The sequence below is a fragment of the Panthera tigris genome, chromosome E2 (assembly GCF_018350195.1).
Source record: "Panthera tigris isolate Pti1 chromosome E2, P.tigris_Pti1_mat1.1, whole genome shotgun sequence".
Classification (NCBI taxonomy): domain Eukaryota; kingdom Metazoa; phylum Chordata; class Mammalia; order Carnivora; family Felidae; genus Panthera; species Panthera tigris.
Window position 1 is genome coordinate 42,531,425 of NC_056674.1, and position 19,724 is coordinate 42,551,148.

The window sequence follows — 19,724 nt, forward strand, 5'->3', positions numbered from 1 at the left end:
GCCGGGATAGGTGAGGCACAGCCCATACCAGGACTGGAGCCAGGATACCTCAGGCGTATTCACTGAGCGTGGACCCCCTAGTCTTTACACTTTTATTTCATCCCCCTTCCCCAATACACAATTCAGACATCCAGGAGCTGTGGCTGTATTCCAGGGGCAGCCGGGCGTCAGGCACAGGGCCCGGAGGGAAGGCAGGAGGACAGCGCAGGAGTAGGTACTGGCACGAGGCTAAAGAGTGCGCGCTGACCCGCAGAGAGAGAGGGCTGTGGGCCGGCCTGCAGGGAGCTGAGTGCGGCCAGGCGCTGCTCTCGGGACACATCCCCGCGCAGGTCCAGGAGGGCAGAGACATGATCCTCGCTATGGGGACCCCAAAGAGGTGTGTGTCAGCTCCGCCCCGTTCCTCCTCCCCATCCCCCCACCAACACCAGTCTTCACACCTCACGTCGGGAAATTTTTGTCGTAGGCCTGCCACCTCGAGGCCGAGCAGCATGGGGTCACGGAGGTTCAGTAGATCCCGCAGAGAGAGGAGCACCGGTGCGCACTGAACACTCTCCTCCAGGCCCTGAGCACCCCAGAGTATGTCTCGAGCCCGCCCTCGACTCCCACCCAACCACTGAGACTCCCGCCCATCTGCTCGCCTAAGGAGCTCTCACCAAACCAAGGAAAAGCTCCCGAAGCTGGGCCGCATCGTTCTGCAGGCGCTGCGCTGCCTGGATCCTCTCGTCGGCTCCTCGGCACACTAGGCGGCCCTGCATCAACGCACGTAGGTACTGCAGTACCACCGTGCGCTCCGCCTCAGCCAGGAGAAGCTGCAGAGAACGCAATGGGTCCAAGACGCCTTTCCTATGGGCGCTTCCCTGCTTCCCAGCCTCTCCCTTAAGCGCACCTGGACTGCAGGATTCCGCACTCGCCTGAAATCCTGGCAGAAGCGCACCGTCCGCTCGCATACATCGTCCAGCAGCTCTGGGCTCGACAGCCACCGGCGCGAGGGCAGACCTTCGAACAGGGGCTGGGGGGTGGGGTTGGGCAGAGACGGGGCTGGAGGAACGTTCAGACCTAGCATTTCCCCAGCAGAGACCCATACATATATATGCTGTATCTCCTCCTCCCACCCCCATCCCCACCTGAAGACTTACCTGGAGCTCCGCCAGCAGCGCCTCCAACACCAGGCGGCAGATCCTCCTCTGCAACTCGTCCAGCCCTGCCTCCACCAGAGCCAAGTCTCCTGAACCCGCCCCGTCGGGCTGCAGGACGGACAAGGAGGAGCTGGACCGACCAAAAGTTATGGCTTCAGGACCAAGGCCAAGGCCCTCACGGCCCTCTGTTGTCTAGCCACGCTGACGCCACCTACTGGCGTAAGTTTGTGGAGGGAGGGGGCACTACCAAAGATCTGGGCCTTGGATTGAAGCTGGGAGTGATAGGCTCCGACAGCTAGAAGAAACCCAGCCAGAACTGCCTCTAATTTGCAGTGTAACTTTGCGCAAATCATGTCTTTTGGTTTCTGTTTGGGTAAGGGAAGCCTTAGGAGTGAATAAAAAATCATCATTAACTTGTTTGTCCTCTCTGCCCCCACCTCAAAGAACATAAGACCTAAAAGGAAGGGAATTTTTTTTCTGTTTTGCTCACAATTGCAACCACAGCCATTATTATGTGGCACAGAGTAGGACTTTGATATGATACTATGTGCCAGGTAGGCACTGTGGTAGGTACTTCACATCTATTTTCTTATGTGATTTTCAGAACGTACCATTATTACCCACATGATACTTATGACAACAAGATTCAGAGAGATTAGGTAACTCACTCAAGGTCACACAGCAATTAGTAGAACTAGGATTGGACTCCCAGGGTTAAGTGAGTCCAAAATTTCTAATGGTCTAGTGTGGACTGCGTCCATACCTAATTGGGGTTCAATCAGCGGTTGTGTGGGGGCCTCCTAGTACCTGAGTGCTGACTGGTAGTTGAGGGTGGCCAGTAGGTAGGGCACGTAATGAGGAGCCATTGCTTCCCCCCTGATGTGGTCTCGGGAGAATCGGATCAGAGCATCACTAAAGCTGCAAAGGGCAGAGATAGTTCCTGTACCTGTCACTCTGGTGCCCCCACAACCTGAGTCCCTGGTACTCCAGCCCCACCTCCAAGAGACTCAAGACCTTGTTTTGAAGGAGCCCCTTCCCACTGGTGTGCCTTATTCACTCAGAGACCCTTAAGGCAACCCCAGGAGCCGGGCTAGGGGTTGGGAGTGGGTCAACGCCTTGGCAGACCTCCTCAGGAATGTGCCCAGTTCTGACAGCGCCATGCCATGCACCCGCCGCTGGAGTGACTCACTGACCAGGCTGGTCACACGAATGTTCTCTTCCAGGATCTACAGGAAGAAATGGGTGGCCCTCAGCAGAGTCCTAGTCCTTCTCTCCTCCCCTTTCCCCATGGGGGCTTCCCACCTGCCTGGTCTCTTCCCACCCACCTGGAGCACTATGGCCGGCAAAGGTGAGTGATAGAAGCCAGAGGAGTCTGTGCCAGGTTCCTGCTCTCGGTTCCACTCAGCTACCTCCCCATCCAGTGCCTTCTGAAGCCACTGGGCCACATTAACCTGGGGGAAGGGGCAAAGGGCAGCAGGATACTGCTGTAGCAAGGCACTGCTGCTGCTAGAGACAGGGAGACCTGTAACTCTACAGATACAGGCCCACAGCTGGTGGCAGAGCTTCTCTGTGCCTGGGCCCCAACTACTCACCTGGATTTGGGTCACAAACATTGCCTCCAGCTGTTCAATGTTCTCCGGAGTCAGGAGGGGCTCCAGCTGAGACACATCAGCCTCAGGCCCCAACTCCAGGCTCCCCATCATTTCTGGCCTGGAGGTGGGTAGCCCAGTGTCACTCTGAGCCCCAGCCTCTGATCCACCCACTTCTCATTGCCCCAAGGGTACTGACCCCAGGTACACATGCAGTGTCCAATGCAGTAAGGCGAAGGCGTCAGCAGCTCCTAGCTTCGGCCCTTCCAGCAGTTGCTGCAGGCAGCGACGCAGTCCACTGTGCAGGGTGTGGGCCCAGAGCCGCACCACCTTGTAGTGTGGTGGGCAGCAAGGTGCCACTAGTGCTTCAGCTGTGGCCAACTCAGCTGGTAGAGCCACCCGCAGAGCCTCCAGCCACCCTGCCAAGGCCCCTGGCTCAAGCAGCAGAGGTGTCCCAAAGTGGGTCCTCTCCAGGCCCTCCTGCAGTGCCTGCAGACAGCGCCGCCGCCAGTCCCGGGGGGGCAGCTCCAGGGAGGTTGTGTGCCTAGCATCCACCTCTGCCACACGCACAGCAGCCACCAGCAAGGCTGGGTCCTCCCGTGCCAGCTGCCCTGCCACCCCCGCAGCCGCCTCCACAGCCTGGCCCAATGCCTCAGCTAGAGGGCCCAACCCCTCGAAGACTGGCAACTCCAGGCCCCCCAGAGGTGCCCACGTCTCCTCTTGCAGCTGCTCCAGCTCCCGAAGGCACACATATGCCTCCAAGAGCCGCTGGGCACCAATCAGGGTCTGTGTGTGGGCCACTGCAGCTGGCACTAAGAGGGGAGAAGATGAAACAGCCCTGAGTCTCAACCCTCCCACCTGTGCAATGGGTACAACAGTGGATGCTGAAGCCCTAGGGCTGGAATGATGTGTAAAATGTTTGACAACCAGTACAGCAGAGCACTGACCAATCTGAAAGGACCCAGGGAAGGGCCTAGAGGCCTGGTAGGCCAGGTGTAAATCCCTGAGCTGATGAAACAAGAGGAAGCGAGGGATCCTGGAGGCAAGGCAGGGAGGAACTTGGGGGGGGGGGCATGCTAATGGCTATTTACTCACTCTGTTAGGGAAGTATTTCAAAAAATTAGCAACCAGGGTGGCCAGAGCCACTTGATTGGGTCTCAGTCCTGACTCACACAACCTATGCTTGAGAATCCCAGAATAAGCTAATTTGTATCCTGCTTCATATGCCATTTGAGGCCTGAGTTACTCTCTCGGAGGTCCCTGCTGTGTCCCTCCATGCTATCTCCCACTAGTGCCCCAGCCCCTTGATCAGTGATGGGTGTTTACTGACTGTTAGTGGGTTGAGGCCCAGGGCCCCCACATACTCACCTGCCCGCAGCCGGGGCAGCAGCTGAGACAGGACCTGCAGCTGCTTGTGCTGTGCAACTTGTTCTCGCAGTGGTTTTAGGGTCTCTGTGGCCTCCACCATGCCCTGGAGCAACCCATGGGCCTGGTCTAGGGCCTCACGGGTTCCCTGCACAGCCTCAAAAGCCTGGGCCAGCTGCCACACACCAGTCTTCACGCCCTCCAGGTAGGACTGCACCACCGACTGTAGTGGGGAGACAGCTAGTGAGGCCTAGCCAGTCCTGCAGCCCATCCCCAGCTCTCCTACCCCCTGACCGATTGACCAATGCCCACCTTAATGCGTGCTTCCAGGGAACAGGTACGTTGAACTTCACGGCTGCGGTACTGGCCCAGCCTGGCCAGCTGCTCTGGCCGGTAGAAGATGCCCGAGGCCCATTTGAGTGCTGCTCCTCTGGCCAGCTGCTCCGCCCTCTCTTGCTCTGGCCACTCAGGCCCTGGGCAGGAAGACCCTGGGCAGCCTCATCAGCTGGGCAGGGCCTACAGGAAACGGCCCAAACCTGCTCCCCTTCCTACTTCTCAGACTGTCCCCCTAGGGCAGTCTGATCCATTCCTCTTGCTGCCCCATGGAGCTCCAGCCAGACCTGGCAAGGAGGCTCCAACCCCGACATTCCCATCTTTCTTGCCACCGTCCCTCCCTGAGCCCACCCAGGACTCATACCAGGGGGAAGTGAGGGCTGCATTTCATCCTTGGTTGCTGAGTCCATGGCACTCCCTGGAAGCACTGGAGATGAGGTAGGAGTGGGAGCAAGAGTCTGGGTTAGAGCAGGCAGAGTGGATTCTCTGAGCTGCAGCCTTGGTCTAGGCCCCTCTGAGAAGGAGGAAGGAGGTTCTTGCCCAGCCCCTCAGAAAATGGGAGGGAGGTGGGTGTGATGGGGAGGCAGCTGAGAAGCTTTTGCCTGCTCAGTTTCTCAGTTTTGCCCCTGCAGATGCCAAGCAAGGCAGGGAAGGCACAGGCCTCTGCTGGCCCCAGCTCCTGCTCTGAATTGCAGAGGACAGTTTGGTATGGAACTCACCAGGCTTGACCAGGCATCCAGTTCTTTCTCCTTTGAAAATAGTCTTGGCCTTGAAGATGGCCCTCTCCCCAGTCCTCAGAGCAAAGCTAGGTATTCTCTTCACTGTCTCAAGAGGCCTTGGTGGCTCCAGCCCACATCTTGGCACGCAGCAAAATTCCTCTCTCCAAGGAAACCTCTGTCCCACTCTGGGCCCAGGAGCACCCTCCTCCTTCCAAGGCCCCTCCCTCCCCAAGGCCAAATGCCTGAAAGGAAGGAAGCTGAGTCTGGCCCTTTATTCCCAACAGGAAAGAGCATCTGCATTGTGGGATGGTGTAGGGAGGGCTGGGCACCACTTCCTTGGGGGGAGGGGGTGTACTCCCTGTAACCATTGAGTCCTGACCAGCCCAAATAGGACCCCTTAGTGCTCAGGACACAGACGTGAACTAGAGGGCCCCAAACAGGGGTGGAGAGCAGGGTGTGCAAATACGGGTGCAGACAACATCACAGTAGGGAAACTGTGCCAATGGCCCCTCAGAGGAGGGTTGCACCTCTGCAGAGGACTGAGAGGCTACAGGCTATTGTGAGGAAGGTGTATGATGGGTGGTAGTGACAGAGAGGTAGAAGGGCTATGAAACCTATGTTTGTCTTGAGAGTTAAAGGGGGCCATGGAGAGAACAACAGGGTAGTAATAATATAGTGGAAGCTGGTTACCACCCAAATCCACCCTTCAGGACAAAGCCACCTGTTGCCCTAGCTGCCAGGAGTGTAGGTTGCTGAGGTGTCACAGCTGAGTCTCTCTGGTACCCTTGCCTCGACAGAGACCACCTTGGAAGAGCCACCCCAGTCTCAGTGCTCCTAGTCAGATAGTCTGAGGCCTCTATATAACTGCATCACAGTTTAATTCCCCCCTCTGCCCAGTTCTGCATGTCTTACTCTAAGCTTCCCTGTAGGCCTGGCTCAAAGTCAGCTTCCCAAAGATCTTGACTTAAAATAAATGAAAATAGATAATGATGATATCAAGCATAACAAAATGGTGTCGGCCAACACATAATCCTTCCTACCTGCCAGGAGCTGCTCTAAGTGTTTTACATATATGTATGCATAGGTAAGCATGTTTGCATTGGCAGAAAAATGGTTATAATTTCAGGGCCTAGGAGCACTGCAGTGTGGAGACAAGAGAAAGATGAGGCTGGGATCAGGGATGGGGAGTGGGAATGGAGACAAGTGGGCAAGCTACATGTAGTTACTGCTTGCTGTTTGGCAGGAAGTGAGGGACAGGAATAGGGTGAGTAAACCCACATACTTGGGCAGCTTCCAGGAGCAGGTTTGGGGAAACACATTGGGTTCATCAGGCAGCATGGTCTCCTCTCCTGAAATGGGGACAGGGTGGCCACCAGGAAAGTTCCGGTGGCTCTCCATTCTCTACTGCCAGGGCTGCCCACCGACTTTTTCCACCTCCCTCTGCCCCCTGTCCTCTCATCCGGGATCCCGGGGTTGTTTTCGTCCTCTTCGGCGGCTGGATATTTGTTGATAGTCCCCGAAGTTTTGCTGCCGTGTCCACCGAGAGGAATTGCGCCGGATTCCCTGGGAGGGCGCGGAGCGGAAGCGGAAACAGCGACGCTGGCGCCGGCGGCCTGGTGGCCAGGAACGGAAGCGGAAGTGGCGGCGGCGCCGGCCTGGCCTGGCCTGGCTGAAGGGAGGCGGCGGGCGGGCGCGATGGCGGAGGCCGGGCCGCAAGCGCCGCCTCCCCCGGGCACCCCAAGCCGGCACGAGAAGAGCTTGGGACTTCTCACCACCAAGTTCGTGTCGCTTCTCCAGGAGGCCAAGGATGGTGTGCTTGACCTCAAGCTGGTGCGGCCTGGGCTAAGGGGCGACAGGGAGGATAGTGGACCAGGCAGGCCTGGACCGGTAGCGGGAATCCCTGGGACGGCCCTGCTGAGCTCTCAGAGAGCAGGCAGCCATCCGTGCGCTTTCTCACAGGAGGGAGGCTGGGAGCTGTTCCATTCAGTCAGTCGAGGCCATTGGGTGTCAGCTATGTGCCAGGCTCAGGGCTGCAAGTGCTAGTCCTCGTGGCCCTCCTCGGCTGATGGGAGAAGAGCATCAGAACATCAGTTCAGGCTGCACCAGGCCTTTTCCTGCCCCGCGGTCTTGAGCCGGTTTAGTGCCTGGAAAGAGGGTCGGGACTCAGGCCACCCTTTTTTCAGATCCTTTCCAGACCAAGTCTCAAAGTAGCTGGGGATACACTTGAGAGCAGGGATAAGTATCCTTCACTCTTTTCTGTCTGCCAGGCAGCTGACACCCTTGCCGTGCGCCAGAAGCGGCGGATTTACGACATTACTAACGTGCTGGAAGGTATCGGGCTGATCGAGAAAAAATCCAAGAATAGCATCCAGTGGAAGTGAGTGGGGGTATCTGGGAGGGCAGTGGCATCTCCTACCCAGAAGTGTCAGGGGTGTGGGGAGAAGGATGCAGGAGAGAGCATGGGCCATGGGACCCAGAGTTCCTGGTGGCTCCTCTCAGCCCTACTCCCTGGGCTCAGGGGCGTGGGGCCTGGCTGCAATACCCGGGAGATTGCGGACAAGCTGATTGAGCTCAAGGCTGAGATCGAGGAGCTGCAACAGCGGGAGCAAGAATTGGACAAGCACAAAGTGTGGGTGCAGCAGAGCATCCGGAACGTCACAGAGGACGTGCAGAACAGCTGATATCCTCCTGGCGGTCCCTGCTCCCAGGGAGTGGGTGAGGGGCCCTTTAGTCCAGCTGGGTTTGTTCTGTGGTGCCCAAGGCACTATCCACCTTGGGAGGATGATCCTGCAGTTCCTCACCAGGTCCCTGCTTCAGCCTCCCTCCTCAAAGCCCCTCCCCAACCAGTCTTGTCCTGTGATCCTTCCCCATGTAGACCCGAGGACTTTCTCTTGAGAGCTTGTATGTCAGATCTCTGCTAAAGAGCTGGGTTTTCTCTGTGGTCTGCCATTTATCACCATAGGCAGGGCATCAGCCGTTCTCCTTAACCCCCACACCTTGGCCTACGTGACTCATGAGGACATCTGCAGATGCTTTGCTGGTGAGCAGAGCCTGGGTAGGGGGAATTGGGGGTGGGGCTGGGCTGAACCACAGCCCTGAGCAGTGGGTTCAGTGCCAAAGGAGAGTTTTGTCTCTTAAGAGGGTTCCTTGGGCCTGCCCAAAGAGGAATCAGGCAGGGTAAGTCCTGGGTTTGAGGGTCACTGGGACCCCATGGAGGCCAACTGTATTGAAAGTGTACATGAATTCTGGGCTGAGTCCCTGGGTCAGTCCCCCTCTCCACTGTTCCCTGGGTTTGTCTTCTCAGGCATGACAGAAACATAAGGGGGAGAGAGAATGGGTATGCTCTTGCATTCTTGTATCCAGGGGACAGTGGTGTTCACTTTCAGCCTGTAGTTAGTTGCATTATGGGTACAGGAACTGTTCCTTCTCCATTTTGCATTCCCCAGACTGATTTGGGGAAGGAACACTGGCCTTGGCCAGAACTTCTAGGGAACAGTCCCATCAATAAGGGAGTGAGATGCCCATGGCCAGCAATCCTTTGATCCACATGTTTGAACCCAGATTTTGTGGTTACTGACCCTTGGGCTCTTGGGAGGAGAAAAGCTTTAGTTCTCTGCCCCAGCCACTGTGGGGGTTGGGTGAAGCCTGCTGTCCCTAAGAGACCATGATTTCCTTTCTTGATCCAAGGGATAGCCACCCCTATTCTCAGATTAGATTGAGCCCACGGGCCCTGACCTATTCTCCTTGTCATTCTAGGAGATACTCTACTGGCCATCCGGGCCCCATCGGGCACCAGCCTCGAGGTGCCCATCCCAGAGGTGGGTGCTCAGCCTGGGCAGGCGGGGTTGATTGAGGGTGGGTGCTGGCTGTGGAGCTTGATAAGTGCCGGGTGGGGCAAGTAGGGGGAAGCCTGGGTTTTAGGGTTATCTAGAAGAACGGGCAGCCTAGGGTGGAAGAGGACACTGGCCCTGGCCCAGGGTCAGGCAGGAGCCAAGTGTGCTTCTAATTCTACCTGTCCCCCATCCCCCACCTCCAGGGCCTCAATGGGCAGAAGAAGTACCAGATTCACCTGAAGAGTGTAAGCGGCCCCATTGAGGTGCTGCTGGTGAACAAGGAGGCATGGAGCTCACCGCCTGTGGCAGTGCCTGTGCCGCCACCTGAAGATCTGCTCCAGAGCCCACCTGCGGTCCCTACCCCTCCACCTCTGCCCAAGCCTACCCTGGCCCAGCCCCAGGATACCTCACGCCCAAGCAGTCCCCATGTGACCAGCCCCACCCCTGTTCCTGGCATCATCGAAGCCCAGGGGGTGCCTGGTCCAGCAACTGAGATCACAGGTGAGGTGTAACGGGCAGCTGGGGATGGGATGATTTTGGGGGCCCGAATGGCAACATCTCTGTTGTGAAATGTGTACTCAGAGTTGGAAAAGACTTCGTGGGGGTTGTCCTTTTCCTGGTCTCTAGTTGGCCTCCCTTTGCTATGGTTATGAGTCGTTTTTAATAGGGAAGCTCTGACTGTGAAAGGGTATATCAGTGGTGACAATTTTCCCCTAGATCCGTCTACGTCTCACTTTCCCTGGTCACCTCTCTTAAAGAGTAGTCACAGCAGCCATGTCTTCTGGGAGTCTTCCTCTTGGAGGTCTCAAGCTCCTGTCTCTTTTCGTGGCTCATTTCTAAGTTACCTCTTCAGGAACCTTGACAGTTCCTATCTCTCCTTGGGCTATCATCATCCTGACTGGGTTCTAGCACAAAGCTTCAATGTCTCACTTCCTGCTCCCAAGTGACTGGGTTCTGGGGATCTGATTGCAGTGAGTGGTGGCCCTGGAACCAATAGCAAGGACAGTGGTGAGCTTAGCTCCCTCCCACTGGGCCTGACAGCACTGGACACCCGGCCGCTACAGTCCTCTGCCCTGCTGGACAGTAGCAGCAGCAGCAGCAGCAGCAATAGCAGCTCATCTGGACCCAACCCTTCTACCTCCTTTGAGCCCATCAAGGCAGACCCCACAGGAGGTAAGTGCTTGTCTCCTGAGGAGTAGGGGGAACCCAGCCTCAGCCAGTCCTAGGTCAGAAACAGTACGGGGGCTGGAACCAGCTCATCTGTCTCCTCAGCCAGAGCTGGCCAGCCCAAGGGTCAGCCCTGGCATCAACTCTTGCCTTGACACCAGGGCTCTGCCAGGTTGGGTGAGGAGCCTGGCCTTCAGCTTGGCAATGGTGCCCCTTTGTTCCCCTTCCTGGGTTACATGGAACTCCTGGGTCCCTCTCAAGCCCTGCCTGTCACCCCTTGCACTCAGGTGTCACAAAGGCATTACTGCTGTCCTGGAGAAGGGGCTGTGGTAAGGCCCTCAGTCTCCAAAGGTGGGCAGTGCCTTCCCAGGGGAGGTGATGTCATCTGCCTGGAGTCTTCTCTCCATCTTTTGATGTGAGTGTTTGCTTCCTCCAGGACTTTGTCTTCTTGGCCCACAAACACTGCTAAGTTTCTTCTCGCTAAATGACACTTTATCCTTTGTGTTTCCTCTGTCCCCTTCACTGTCTCCTCTCTGGACTCCTTGAACAAGTGATCTCTATTCCATTCTGTATCTTGGTCCCCTAGTCCCCCTTCAGGTTGCAGCAGTCAAGATCCCTGTATGCCAACCCCACGGTATGCCAGTGCTACTTCTGAGAAATTTCCTAGCCTTGACTACTGGCTCCAGCAGGTTTCTGGGCTAATTTTTTCAGGTGCTTCTTTACTCCATGTTGATGCTTTTTACGTCTTTTGGCATTTATGATGCCAATTCTGGCTCTTATCTCTTGCTGGCTTCTGACCTCTCCCTGGCACTCCTATAAACCTTGGTGCTTCCCAGATCTCTGTCCTATTCTACAGCTGTGGAGGGCACCTATTCAGGGTAGATGAGTCCCCAACTTTCAGCTTGCCTAGTTCTTTTGCCTGAACTCCACACCTGTGCCCATGTGCCTTCCTGTGCACATCCAATGGGCATTTCGTTCCTGTGTCCTCAACTGAAACTTGCTTTTGCTTTTTTGCTTTTTCTGTTTGTTTGTTTTTTTAATATTTATTTTTGAGAGACAGAAAGACAGAGCACAAGTGGGGGAGGGGCAGAGAGAGAGGGAGACACAGAATCCAAAGCAGGCTCCAGGCTCCAGCCTGTCAGCCCAGAGCCCAATGTGGGGCTCAAACTCACAGACTGCGAGATCACGACCAGAGCCGAAGTCAGACGCTTAACTGACTCAGCCATCCAGGCTCCCTGAAACTTGCTTTTTCTACTTCTGTGTCTACCCTACTGTTGACCCTGGTCCCCCAGGCCTGACACCTGCATGTCACTCCTTTTCTATCTCCTTCTGCTCCCCATCTTGCATTAGCTGAGTTTTGTTCCAGACATCTCCCATCACTGGCTTCTATTTATCCTCAACACTCAGGGTCACTACTGGCTATCTCTATTCTAAACTCTTCAGCATCCTCCTTTTACTGTGACATTTCTGTCTTTACAGAGTACTTCTAATGGCTTCTTAAGCCCTGCTGGATAAAACCAGAATCCCTACACCTAGCATATGAAATCCTCATGAACCAGCCCCAGCACTCCTCTCTGGTGTCATTTTCCTCTGCTTCCCACGTGCATCCTCCCAGTCAGACCTTTGTAGCAGATTTGTCACCCTGTAGCACCAGCCCCCCTATAAGTATCTGCTTCCTGCCCTGCCCAGTGACCTGGTCCCCAGGGTGTGATCTCTGAGCCTGGCATTGAGCAGGTGCTCAGCAAGGGCAGGGGTGAATGGGGCATCTTCCATCAGACAGGGCATACCTGCTGAACCCATAAAGGGAGGAAGTCTGCTGCCATTCTGCAGCAGTTCTGAGTTAGGAGGGCTATACCAGTTACCCACAATGGGCCTTTATTACCCTGAGCCCAGCACTGAGGAATTCACGTCTAGGAGGGGAGACTGACAATGCCAGCTTTGCCTGGGGCAGGGCCTCCATCTCCTCAGTTGTGTGGAGCCCCAAGATGGGTGATAGAAGATCTGAGGATGAAGGTTAGGGTGGGACCAGAATGGATCTCTGTGCTCTTGAGCATGGCTTTCTTGTCTTTCAGTTCTGGAACTCCCCAAAGAACTGTCAGAAATCTTCGATCCCACACGAGGTAGGGCTGCATTCTTCCATGGGGTAAAGGGTAGCTCATTCAGTCTTACGGCTGTTTGCTTGCGCTTCTGAGGATCTTTGATTGTGCTTGGTCCCTGGGCAAAGCGTAAAGTTCCTAAGGAATGGCTAGGGGGGTCCCCTTCATGGGCTTTGGTGGGTAGAGAGGCAGGAGCCAGAATGTAACTGAACTCTCCCTTTCTCCCCAGAATGCATGAGCTCAGAGCTGCTGGAGGAGCTGATGTCTTCAGAAGGTGGGTGGCCCAGGAAGGTGGGGAGCGGCGGTTGGCAGGGGGTGGGCAGCTGCTGGGAGGGGCCTTGGCCCAGAGTCTCAGCCTGATGTTCTCTGCAGTGTTTGCCCCTCTCCTCCGCCTTTCTCCACCCCCTGGAGACCACGATTACATCTACAACCTGGACGAGAGTGAAGGTGTCTGTGACCTCTTCGACGTGCCTGTTCTGAATCTCTGACTGACAGAGACATGCTCTGTGTGGCTCGGACACAGACTGTGTGACCTGGGGGCTGCCTGAGGACATCCCCCATTCTACCCCTACACAGCTTGAGAGCCACAGACTCCTGGCTTCCCCAGCTTTCCCTCACTGCAGTTCTGAACACAACTCCCACTCCTGCACGAGCACCTGTGCCGTGCTAGGAAAGTAGGGGAAAGGGGCTCAGCCCCCTTCACCGTGGAGCCAACGTTTGCCTCTTCTTTTCTGGGGCTTTCCTCCACTTCATGCCCTCTCAGAGCCCAGGCTCAGCTACCACTCAGTGGCACAGAACCGAAGACCTGCCATCACCCCAATAGGGCAGCTTGTCCAACCCTACTGCCCTGTTCCAGCCAACCCCCACTCCCCCCCACTCTGAGGTGGGGAGCCTAGGGTGGAGCCTGATGCTCTCCAGCACCACCCCAGTCTCCTTCACTTTTCCCCACCCCCTGAACCTGCAGCTCCCCTTGGACCTCTGTGTGTATCCCCCATCTGCCTGGCCCTTAGCCCTGAGAACCTATAGGTAGGGTTGGGGTCGGGGGAGTGCTAACAGGAAAGAACAGAGAGGTCTTTAGCTAGAAATCTGGGCAAGTGAGTCCCTAAGGATTGGTCCAATCTCCTGCTGCCCTGTAGGTCTCCCTCTCCTCTGCCTGCCCCACCCTTGTTTATTCATTTATCCTCATTTAGAGCCATTTCCAGAGATTTAGAAAGATTTGCAGTAACGAATGGATTCCTATATAAAGATTATTTTTATACTTTTTGCAGCAAAAGGAAATTGTAATATTTGTACAGTGTGCGAGTGAATAAAGACCGTGCCTAAGGCTGTATCTGATCTGGTTTTTTCTGGGCCCCTCCCTGGAATTCTGCTGGATAGGTGGTGGGACCGGGTGGGTCACCTTGCCGGAAAGGGAGGTGTGGCTGCTCTGGCAACCCATCCTCCCCGCCCCCACCTGCCGCACCTTGGGGCGGGGCGGGGCCACCTCTTGGGGCGGGGCAGGCGCCTACCCCCGGGACTCCAACCCGGAACTAGTCTGGCTCCCTTGGGAAGGCCGCGGCGCTTGTCCTGGAGCGAGCCTGACCGTTGAGTGCGGGCCACGGGGTCCAGGCCTTGGACAGGGAGACGCCCTCGTTCTCGGAGGCACCAGACCAGGCACGCCCTCGGCCCGAGGTTGGACGGTCTGGAAACTACAGGCGTCCCCGCCCAGCTGGACCATGGCGCCCCCGAGGAACGTGGTGAAGATCGCGGTCCAGATGCGTGACGCCATCCCGCAACTCATCCGGCTGGACCAGGTCACTAGGCCTGTCTGGCCTCCATTCACCCCACCACTCACCTCTGGGCCGCCCCCCTTCCCCTCGGAACTCCCAGGTTCCTTCCCAACTCCTCCCCACACCTGCCCCATAAGTGACCTCTTCACTTGCAGGCAAAGCCTCTGGCTGCTGTGCTGAAGGAGGTGTGCGACGCGTGAGTGCAGGCTAGCCAGGCGGGGGAGGGGATTGGGAGATGGGAGGGCAGAAGGGAGGGGCGCCCCCTACCTGCCTCACTGAGTCTCTGCTGCCCGCAGGTGGAGCTTGGTTCACTCTGAACGCTATGCCCTGCAGTTTGCTGATGGACATAGGAAATACATCACTGAGAACGTGAGTCTTCCACTCCCCGCCAGGCCCATATTCCACTGTGTGACATCCCCACCTCCTGCAAGCACACCTGGTCTTGATTACTCAGACTCATCCCACTGTCTGGAATGTGATCTTTTCCTGACTCCCAAACCCTCCCTCACCGAGAACCCCAATTGACCAGTTCTCAGAGCCCTTTTTGACTTCTCTCCCTTTCTTTCCATCTTCTCCAGAACCGTACAGAGATCAAGAATGGCAGCATCCTGTGCCTCAGCACTGCCCCAGTAATGCCCTTACTGATCCCACCCTCTTTTCCTGCTCTTCTTCTATGCCTCCTTCCTGCCCACCTTCCTCTCTGCCCCAGATCTGGAGGCCGGGACTCCAACTCCGCAGTGCCCCACCTAGTGGACATCTGAGTCCCCACACCTCAGTTCTTCTACCCAACCTCCTCACCTCTCCCACCCCTGCCAGGACCTTGAGGCTGAGCGACTGTTGGGTGGGCTGCAGTGTGGGAGCCGTGAAAGGCGCCGGGAAACTCTGCAGCACCTCGTCTTGCTGGCCCCAGACATGACCTTTGCCCAGGAGGTCATCAGCCGTGATGGGCTTCAGAGACTAGGCACCATCATTGAGGATGGAGATGAGTGAGCACAGGACTGTGGTGGGTGGTGGACATGGTGGGGCTGGGGGTCCTGGTCTGGTCCTGCTCAGCCCCATATGTCCCCCCAGCTTAGGGGAATTGCTGGCCCTTGCACTGAGGGCCTTCTTGGAGCTCATGGAACATGGCATGGTGTCTTGGGAGACGCTCAGCATCCCTTTTGTTAGGAAGGTGGGTTGCCTCTTCTAGGGGCAGCAGGGGTGGGGTCAGGATATGGCCTTCCATGGTGGTGAAATGCTAACAATCCCCTTCCCCTGTTACAGGTGGTATGCTATGTGAACATGAACTTGATGGATGCATCTGTGCAGCCCCTGGCTCTCAGGCTGTTGGAGAGTGTGACTTTGAGCAGCCCTGCCCTGGGACAGCTGGTCAAAAGTGAGGTGCCACTGGATAGGCTGTTGGTACACCTACAGGTGTAAGTGTCTGGGGGTGGGGATGGAATACAGATGAGGGGTGTGGACCGAGACCCTGGATAGCCAGCTGAGCCCTCCTTTTCTTGCCCCAGGATGAACCAGCAGCTACAAACCAAGGCTATGGCCTTGCTGACAGCCTTGCTGCAGGGGGCCAGCTCTACTGAACGCAAGGTGAGTGTCCCATCTGGTGTCTGGCTGTGGGGGCAGGAGCTGGTGGGTACTGTGCTCTGTCCTGGGACTGCAGGGTGGGTGCTCATGGTGGGGCTAAATCATCTAAGTCCCTTTCCCACCCAACTCAGCACATGCTTGACTACCTGTGGCAGAGAAACCTTCGCCAGTTCATCTATAAGGTAGGAAGGACTGGGCTAGGCAGGCCCCTCCCCACTTTCCCTCTCCCAGTAAGCTGACACTCACACCCGTGGGCTGGCTGTTCTGCAGAACATCATCCACAGTGCAGCACCACTGGGCGATGAGATGGCTCATCATTTGTACGTACTGCAGGCCCTTATGTTGGGGCTGCTGGAGCCACGTATGCGGACACCACTGGACCCCTACAGCCAGGTGGGTGCTTTTGGAGTGCACAAGGCTGGGGCCAGCTAGAGAATGGCCTTGAATCTATGATCCTGATACTCCCTTACTCCACAACAATGACCCCAGGAACAGCGGGAGCAGCTGCAGGCCCTGCGCCAGGCTGCCTTTGATCCTGAAGGGGAGTCTTTGGGCACCGGGCTGAGTGCTGACCGTCGCCGTTCCCTCTGTGCCCGCGAGTTTCGAAAACTGGGCTTCTCCGTGAGCAACCCCTCCCTAGCTCCCCACCCCTGCCTCAACCAGGGCTGCTTTGTTCCAGAGGCCTGGAGTCCTTACTGAGCTACCTGTCCCTCTTTCCCCAGAACAGCAACCCTGCACAGGATCTAGAGCGAGTGCCCCCCGGCCTGTTGGCCCTGGACAACATGCTTTACTTCTCCAGACATGCACCTAGTGCTTACAGCCGGGTCAGTGATATGGTGGAAGGGATATAGTAGGATGCCACCTAAGCAGAGTCTGTATTGCCTTAGCTGCGACTTCTATCCCATTCTCTGTTTCCACCACCCCAGTTTGTGTTGGAGAACAGCAGCCGTGAGGACAAGCATGAGTGCCCCTTTGCCCGGAGCAGCATCCAGCTGACTGTGCTGCTGTGTGAGCTGCTCCGCATTGGGGAGCCCTGTGAGTGGACTGGGCACAGCGTGTCCAGGAACGGGGGACGGAAGGGCAGAGAGGGCCAGGGGCTGCACACACTTTCTCCCTGAGCCCCTCCTGCCCCCCTGCTCCAGGCTCCGAAACAGCCCAGGATTTTTCACCCATGTTCTTCAGCCAAGACCAGAGTTTCCATGAGCTCTTCTGTGTGAGCATCCAGCTGCTTAATAAGACCTGGAAGGAGATGCGGGCCACCCAGGAGGACTTTGACAAGGTGGGTGGGGTGGAAGCTAGGAGACCTGAGCCAGGGCAGGGGCTCTTCTGAGTAGGGGTCCAGAGCATAGTACTGAGCTGAATTGGTGACTCCAGGTCATGCAAGTGGTGCGGGAGCAGCTGGCCCGCACGCTGGCCTTGAAGCCCAGCTCCCTGGAGCTTTTCCGAACCAAGGTGAACGCGCTCCCCTACGGGGAGGTCCTGCGGCTGAGACAGACAGAGCGGCTGCATCAGGAGGGCACACTGGCCCCTCCCATACTGTGAGTAGATGGGAGTGGATCCCCGTCCTGGCTCCACCTTCCTTAGTGCCCATGGGCCTTGCCCCAGTGCCAGTCACCAAGCACGGCCTCCCCACCCCTGCCCCACCAGGGAGCTGCGGGAGAAGCTGAAGCCGGAACTCATGGGCCTGATCCGCCAGCAGCGTTTGCTCCGCCTCTGTGAGGGGACACTCTTCCGCAAGATCAGCAGCCGGCGACGCCAGGGTGGTTGAGGGGAGGGTGGGCAGAGAGTGGCTGGGTGGCTGGGTGGCTGGGTTGGGGTCAGGGCCCCTCTTGTCACTCCTTCCATCTTCCCTTTCTACCCACAGACAAGTTGTGGTTCTGCTGCCTGTCCCCTAACCACAAGGTGCTGCAGTATGGGGACGTGGAGGAGGGTTCCAGCCCACCCACCCCTGAGAGCCTACCTGAGCAGCGTAAGAATGGGGCAAGGGTCAGGATCAGCCACCTGCTCTCCCCAGACCATGTCGCAGGACCACCTGGGTCCCAGTGATCAGCCTAGCCTTCTTCCTGCAGTCCCTGTGGCTGATATCAAGGCACTGCTAACAGGCAAAGACTGCCCCCACGTCCGGGAGAAAGGCTCAGGGAAGCAGAACAAGGTGAGTGTAGTGGAAGACAGGGGCTCCTTCCCACCCACATCTGCCCTGCCCTGTTCCCTGCTCAGTGCTCTCAGCTCCCTGGCTTCCCCAGGATCTCTATGAGTTAGCCTTCTCAGTCAGCTATGACCATGGGGAGGAGGAGGCATACCTCAACTTCATCGCCCCATCCAAACGGGAGGTAAGTGTCTGGGCCAGGCTGAGCTGAGTTGGGCAGATGGACCGGGGAAGAGATGGGCAGGCCCTCACGGAGCTGGCCCTGTCCCCAGTTCCACCTGTGGACAGATGGGCTGAGCGCCCTGCTGGGAAGTCCCATGGGTAGTGAGCAGACTCGGCTGGACCTGGAACAGCTGTTGACGATGGAGACCAAGCTGCGGTTGTTGGAGCTGGAGAATGTGCCCATTCCTGAGCAGCCACCTCCCATCCCCCCGCCCCCCACCAATTTCAACTTCTGCTATGACTGCAGCATCCCTGAACCTTGACAGTGAGGTTGGCCGTGGGCCACAGCTGCTGGCACTGCGGCAACCATGAAGGGTGGAGGGTGGAAAAGCCCAGACATCCGGACAAACAGAGGCTGCAGCAGAAATAAAGTCTGCTTGGCTCTTATGTATGTGTCGAGCCAGTTCTGAACCTGTGGGCCAAGCCTGCCTTCAAGCTTAGCTGGCAAATGAGATGGGGCACCGGGTCAAGGTCACTGCTTGGGGCCACAAACCTGGGGAGCCGTAGCTGAGGGTATTCTGCAGGAGGCTGGAGACAAGCTGGACCTATTGTCCTTCCACAAGATGAGTCCTCAGCCTTCCTGAGTGCTGGGCCTGCAGAGAGGGATGGCCTATGGTCTGGAGGGTCAGTTGAGGGACCTGTGGCAAGGCAGAAGGTGTTGTCCTAAGTGGATACCTTCCTGGGCAACATGAACAGGGGCCTAGTCTGAAAGCCATGTTTCTAAAAGGCTCCTAACAGTTTGAACTCAGTCCTCAGCTCTGGTTGGCCCTGCTCTTTGTCCTTTTCGAGGCCCTCTGGTGAGAGGCATGAAGGAATAGATGTGAAGCTGGGTCTGCTTTGTGCTGAAGGGCAAACTCAAGATTCCAAACCTGTCCCCTGGTGGTGGAAGGATGTGTTGATTCTGATGAGGGAATTCAGTGCAAGCCTTGCATTCTGAGTCAAATCCACTGCAGCAGCAGGGTGTGGTGGTGGCCACGGACAGGCAAGACCACTGGGGACAGAAAGTGGCGAGGAGTATTGGGCCCAGCTGGAGGTCAATCTCAGAGGCTAGCACACCAACCCACAGGGCAGGCTGAAAGCTGCCACCACTCTGACCTTCTCCGTGCCTCTCACTACCGCTATTTCTCAACACCATCTCAGTACCTTTTTAACGGTATTGACCATCAACATGTTACCTTGAAAACTGATGAAATGGCATCTCTTTGGAGAATGTGCTGGGAGAGCACCTGTTTCTGACTCAGGCCTCCAGGGCCCAACATGCCCACTCCTACATTCAGAGACTTCCCACCACAGTTGGAATAGTTCAACTTGCTATTGAGTTCAAAATGGAAATTGAGGTCAGGATCCCAGATGCAGTTAAGCCTTCTAATAGCATCAGTTCCTCCTCCCCAATGTCTCCACTTCTTTGTCCAGGCCACCAGCATCTTGGCAAGAATCTCCTGACTTCCTGCCTTGCTCCTCTGGTCCTCAATACCCCAGGTCTTTCTCAAACATGAAGATCTGATTATACACTCACATGCACGCTACCCCCAACCTGTATTTTTCAGTGCCTCCCTGTTGTCCACGGGATGATGGTCACAGTTTCCCAACTGAGCAGAGTTGAGCTAAGATGGGTTGCAGACACGTGGTTTATGCCATCTAATAAAAGGCCTGTGGCTTGCAGAGTTCTCTGTGCTTGATCCAAGCTGGCATCCTCCCTACATCCTGTGAGACCCGCCCTTTCCTCCCCAGTGCCAGCTCTGGCCTGCACTGTGCATTTCCCTGGTCC

The 19,724-nt window shown here is 56.6% G+C and overlaps 3 protein-coding genes and 1 long non-coding RNA gene across 10 annotated transcripts; 3 read left to right on the forward strand and 1 right to left on the reverse strand.

Moving 5' to 3' along the window:
* Positions 1 to 81: 81 nt before the first annotated feature.
* EXOC3L1 (exocyst complex component 3 like 1) lies at positions 82 to 6,669 on the reverse strand. 3 transcript variants are annotated; one of them, XM_042968467.1, is made up of 14 exons: positions 5,143 to 6,602; positions 4,788 to 4,850; positions 4,403 to 4,578; positions 4,094 to 4,313; positions 2,925 to 3,537; positions 2,729 to 2,846; positions 2,462 to 2,587; positions 2,262 to 2,362; positions 1,944 to 2,054; positions 1,137 to 1,266; positions 887 to 1,009; positions 654 to 809; positions 438 to 562; positions 82 to 357 (listed from the first exon to the last, which is right to left on the reverse strand). In XM_042968467.1, the coding sequence occupies exons 2-14, from the start codon at positions 4,831 to 4,833 to the stop codon at positions 168 to 170; spliced, it is 2,235 nt and encodes a 744-aa protein (XP_042824401.1). In that variant the 5' UTR covers positions 4,834 to 4,850; positions 5,143 to 6,602; the 3' UTR covers positions 82 to 167. The 3 variants fall into 3 exon arrangements, with proteins under 3 accessions (XP_042824401.1, XP_042824402.1, XP_042824403.1); XM_042968468.1 differs by lacking the exon at positions 2,462 to 2,587 and having other exon boundaries at positions 5,143 to 6,669; XM_042968469.1 differs by lacking the exon at positions 438 to 562 and having other exon boundaries at positions 5,143 to 6,669.
* LOC122234035 lies at positions 285 to 1,549 on the forward strand. The gene is made up of 2 exons (XR_006211729.1): positions 285 to 376; positions 464 to 1,549. It is a non-coding gene; the product is annotated as an uncharacterized LOC122234035 (long non-coding RNA).
* An 89-nt stretch (positions 6,670 to 6,758) lies between the features above and the next one.
* E2F4 (E2F transcription factor 4) lies at positions 6,759 to 13,568 on the forward strand. Of its 2 annotated transcripts, XM_015541113.2 has the most exons (10): positions 6,759 to 6,972; positions 7,410 to 7,519; positions 7,661 to 7,822; positions 8,139 to 8,182; positions 8,899 to 8,960; positions 9,179 to 9,476; positions 9,948 to 10,148; positions 12,215 to 12,262; positions 12,468 to 12,512; positions 12,611 to 13,568. In XM_015541113.2, exons 1-10 carry the CDS (start codon positions 6,838 to 6,840, stop codon positions 12,724 to 12,726), a joined length of 1,221 nt encoding a protein of 406 aa, XP_015396599.2. In that variant the 5' UTR covers positions 6,759 to 6,837; the 3' UTR covers positions 12,727 to 13,568. The 2 variants fall into 2 exon arrangements, with proteins under 2 accessions (XP_015396599.2, XP_042824420.1); XM_042968486.1 differs by lacking the exon at positions 12,215 to 12,262.
* Positions 13,569 to 13,716: 148 nt separating this feature from the next.
* ELMO3 (engulfment and cell motility 3) lies at positions 13,717 to 18,343 on the forward strand. 4 transcript variants are annotated; one of them, XM_007090261.3, is made up of 20 exons: positions 13,722 to 14,031; positions 14,163 to 14,203; positions 14,304 to 14,376; positions 14,586 to 14,636; positions 14,824 to 14,993; positions 15,079 to 15,178; positions 15,271 to 15,422; positions 15,513 to 15,591; positions 15,720 to 15,770; positions 15,859 to 15,981; positions 16,078 to 16,209; positions 16,311 to 16,412; positions 16,515 to 16,623; positions 16,731 to 16,867; positions 16,963 to 17,126; positions 17,236 to 17,348; positions 17,453 to 17,557; positions 17,658 to 17,740; positions 17,832 to 17,918; positions 18,007 to 18,343. In XM_007090261.3, exons 1-20 carry the CDS (start codon positions 13,954 to 13,956, stop codon positions 18,217 to 18,219), a joined length of 2,163 nt encoding a protein of 720 aa, XP_007090323.1. In that variant the 5' UTR covers positions 13,722 to 13,953; the 3' UTR covers positions 18,220 to 18,343. The 4 variants fall into 4 exon arrangements, with proteins under 4 accessions (XP_042824404.1, XP_007090323.1, XP_015396598.1 ...); XM_042968470.1 differs by lacking the exon at positions 17,832 to 17,918 and having other exon boundaries at positions 13,717 to 14,031; XM_015541112.2 differs by lacking the exon at positions 14,586 to 14,636.
* The last annotated feature ends 1,381 nt before the right edge of the window (positions 18,344 to 19,724 follow it).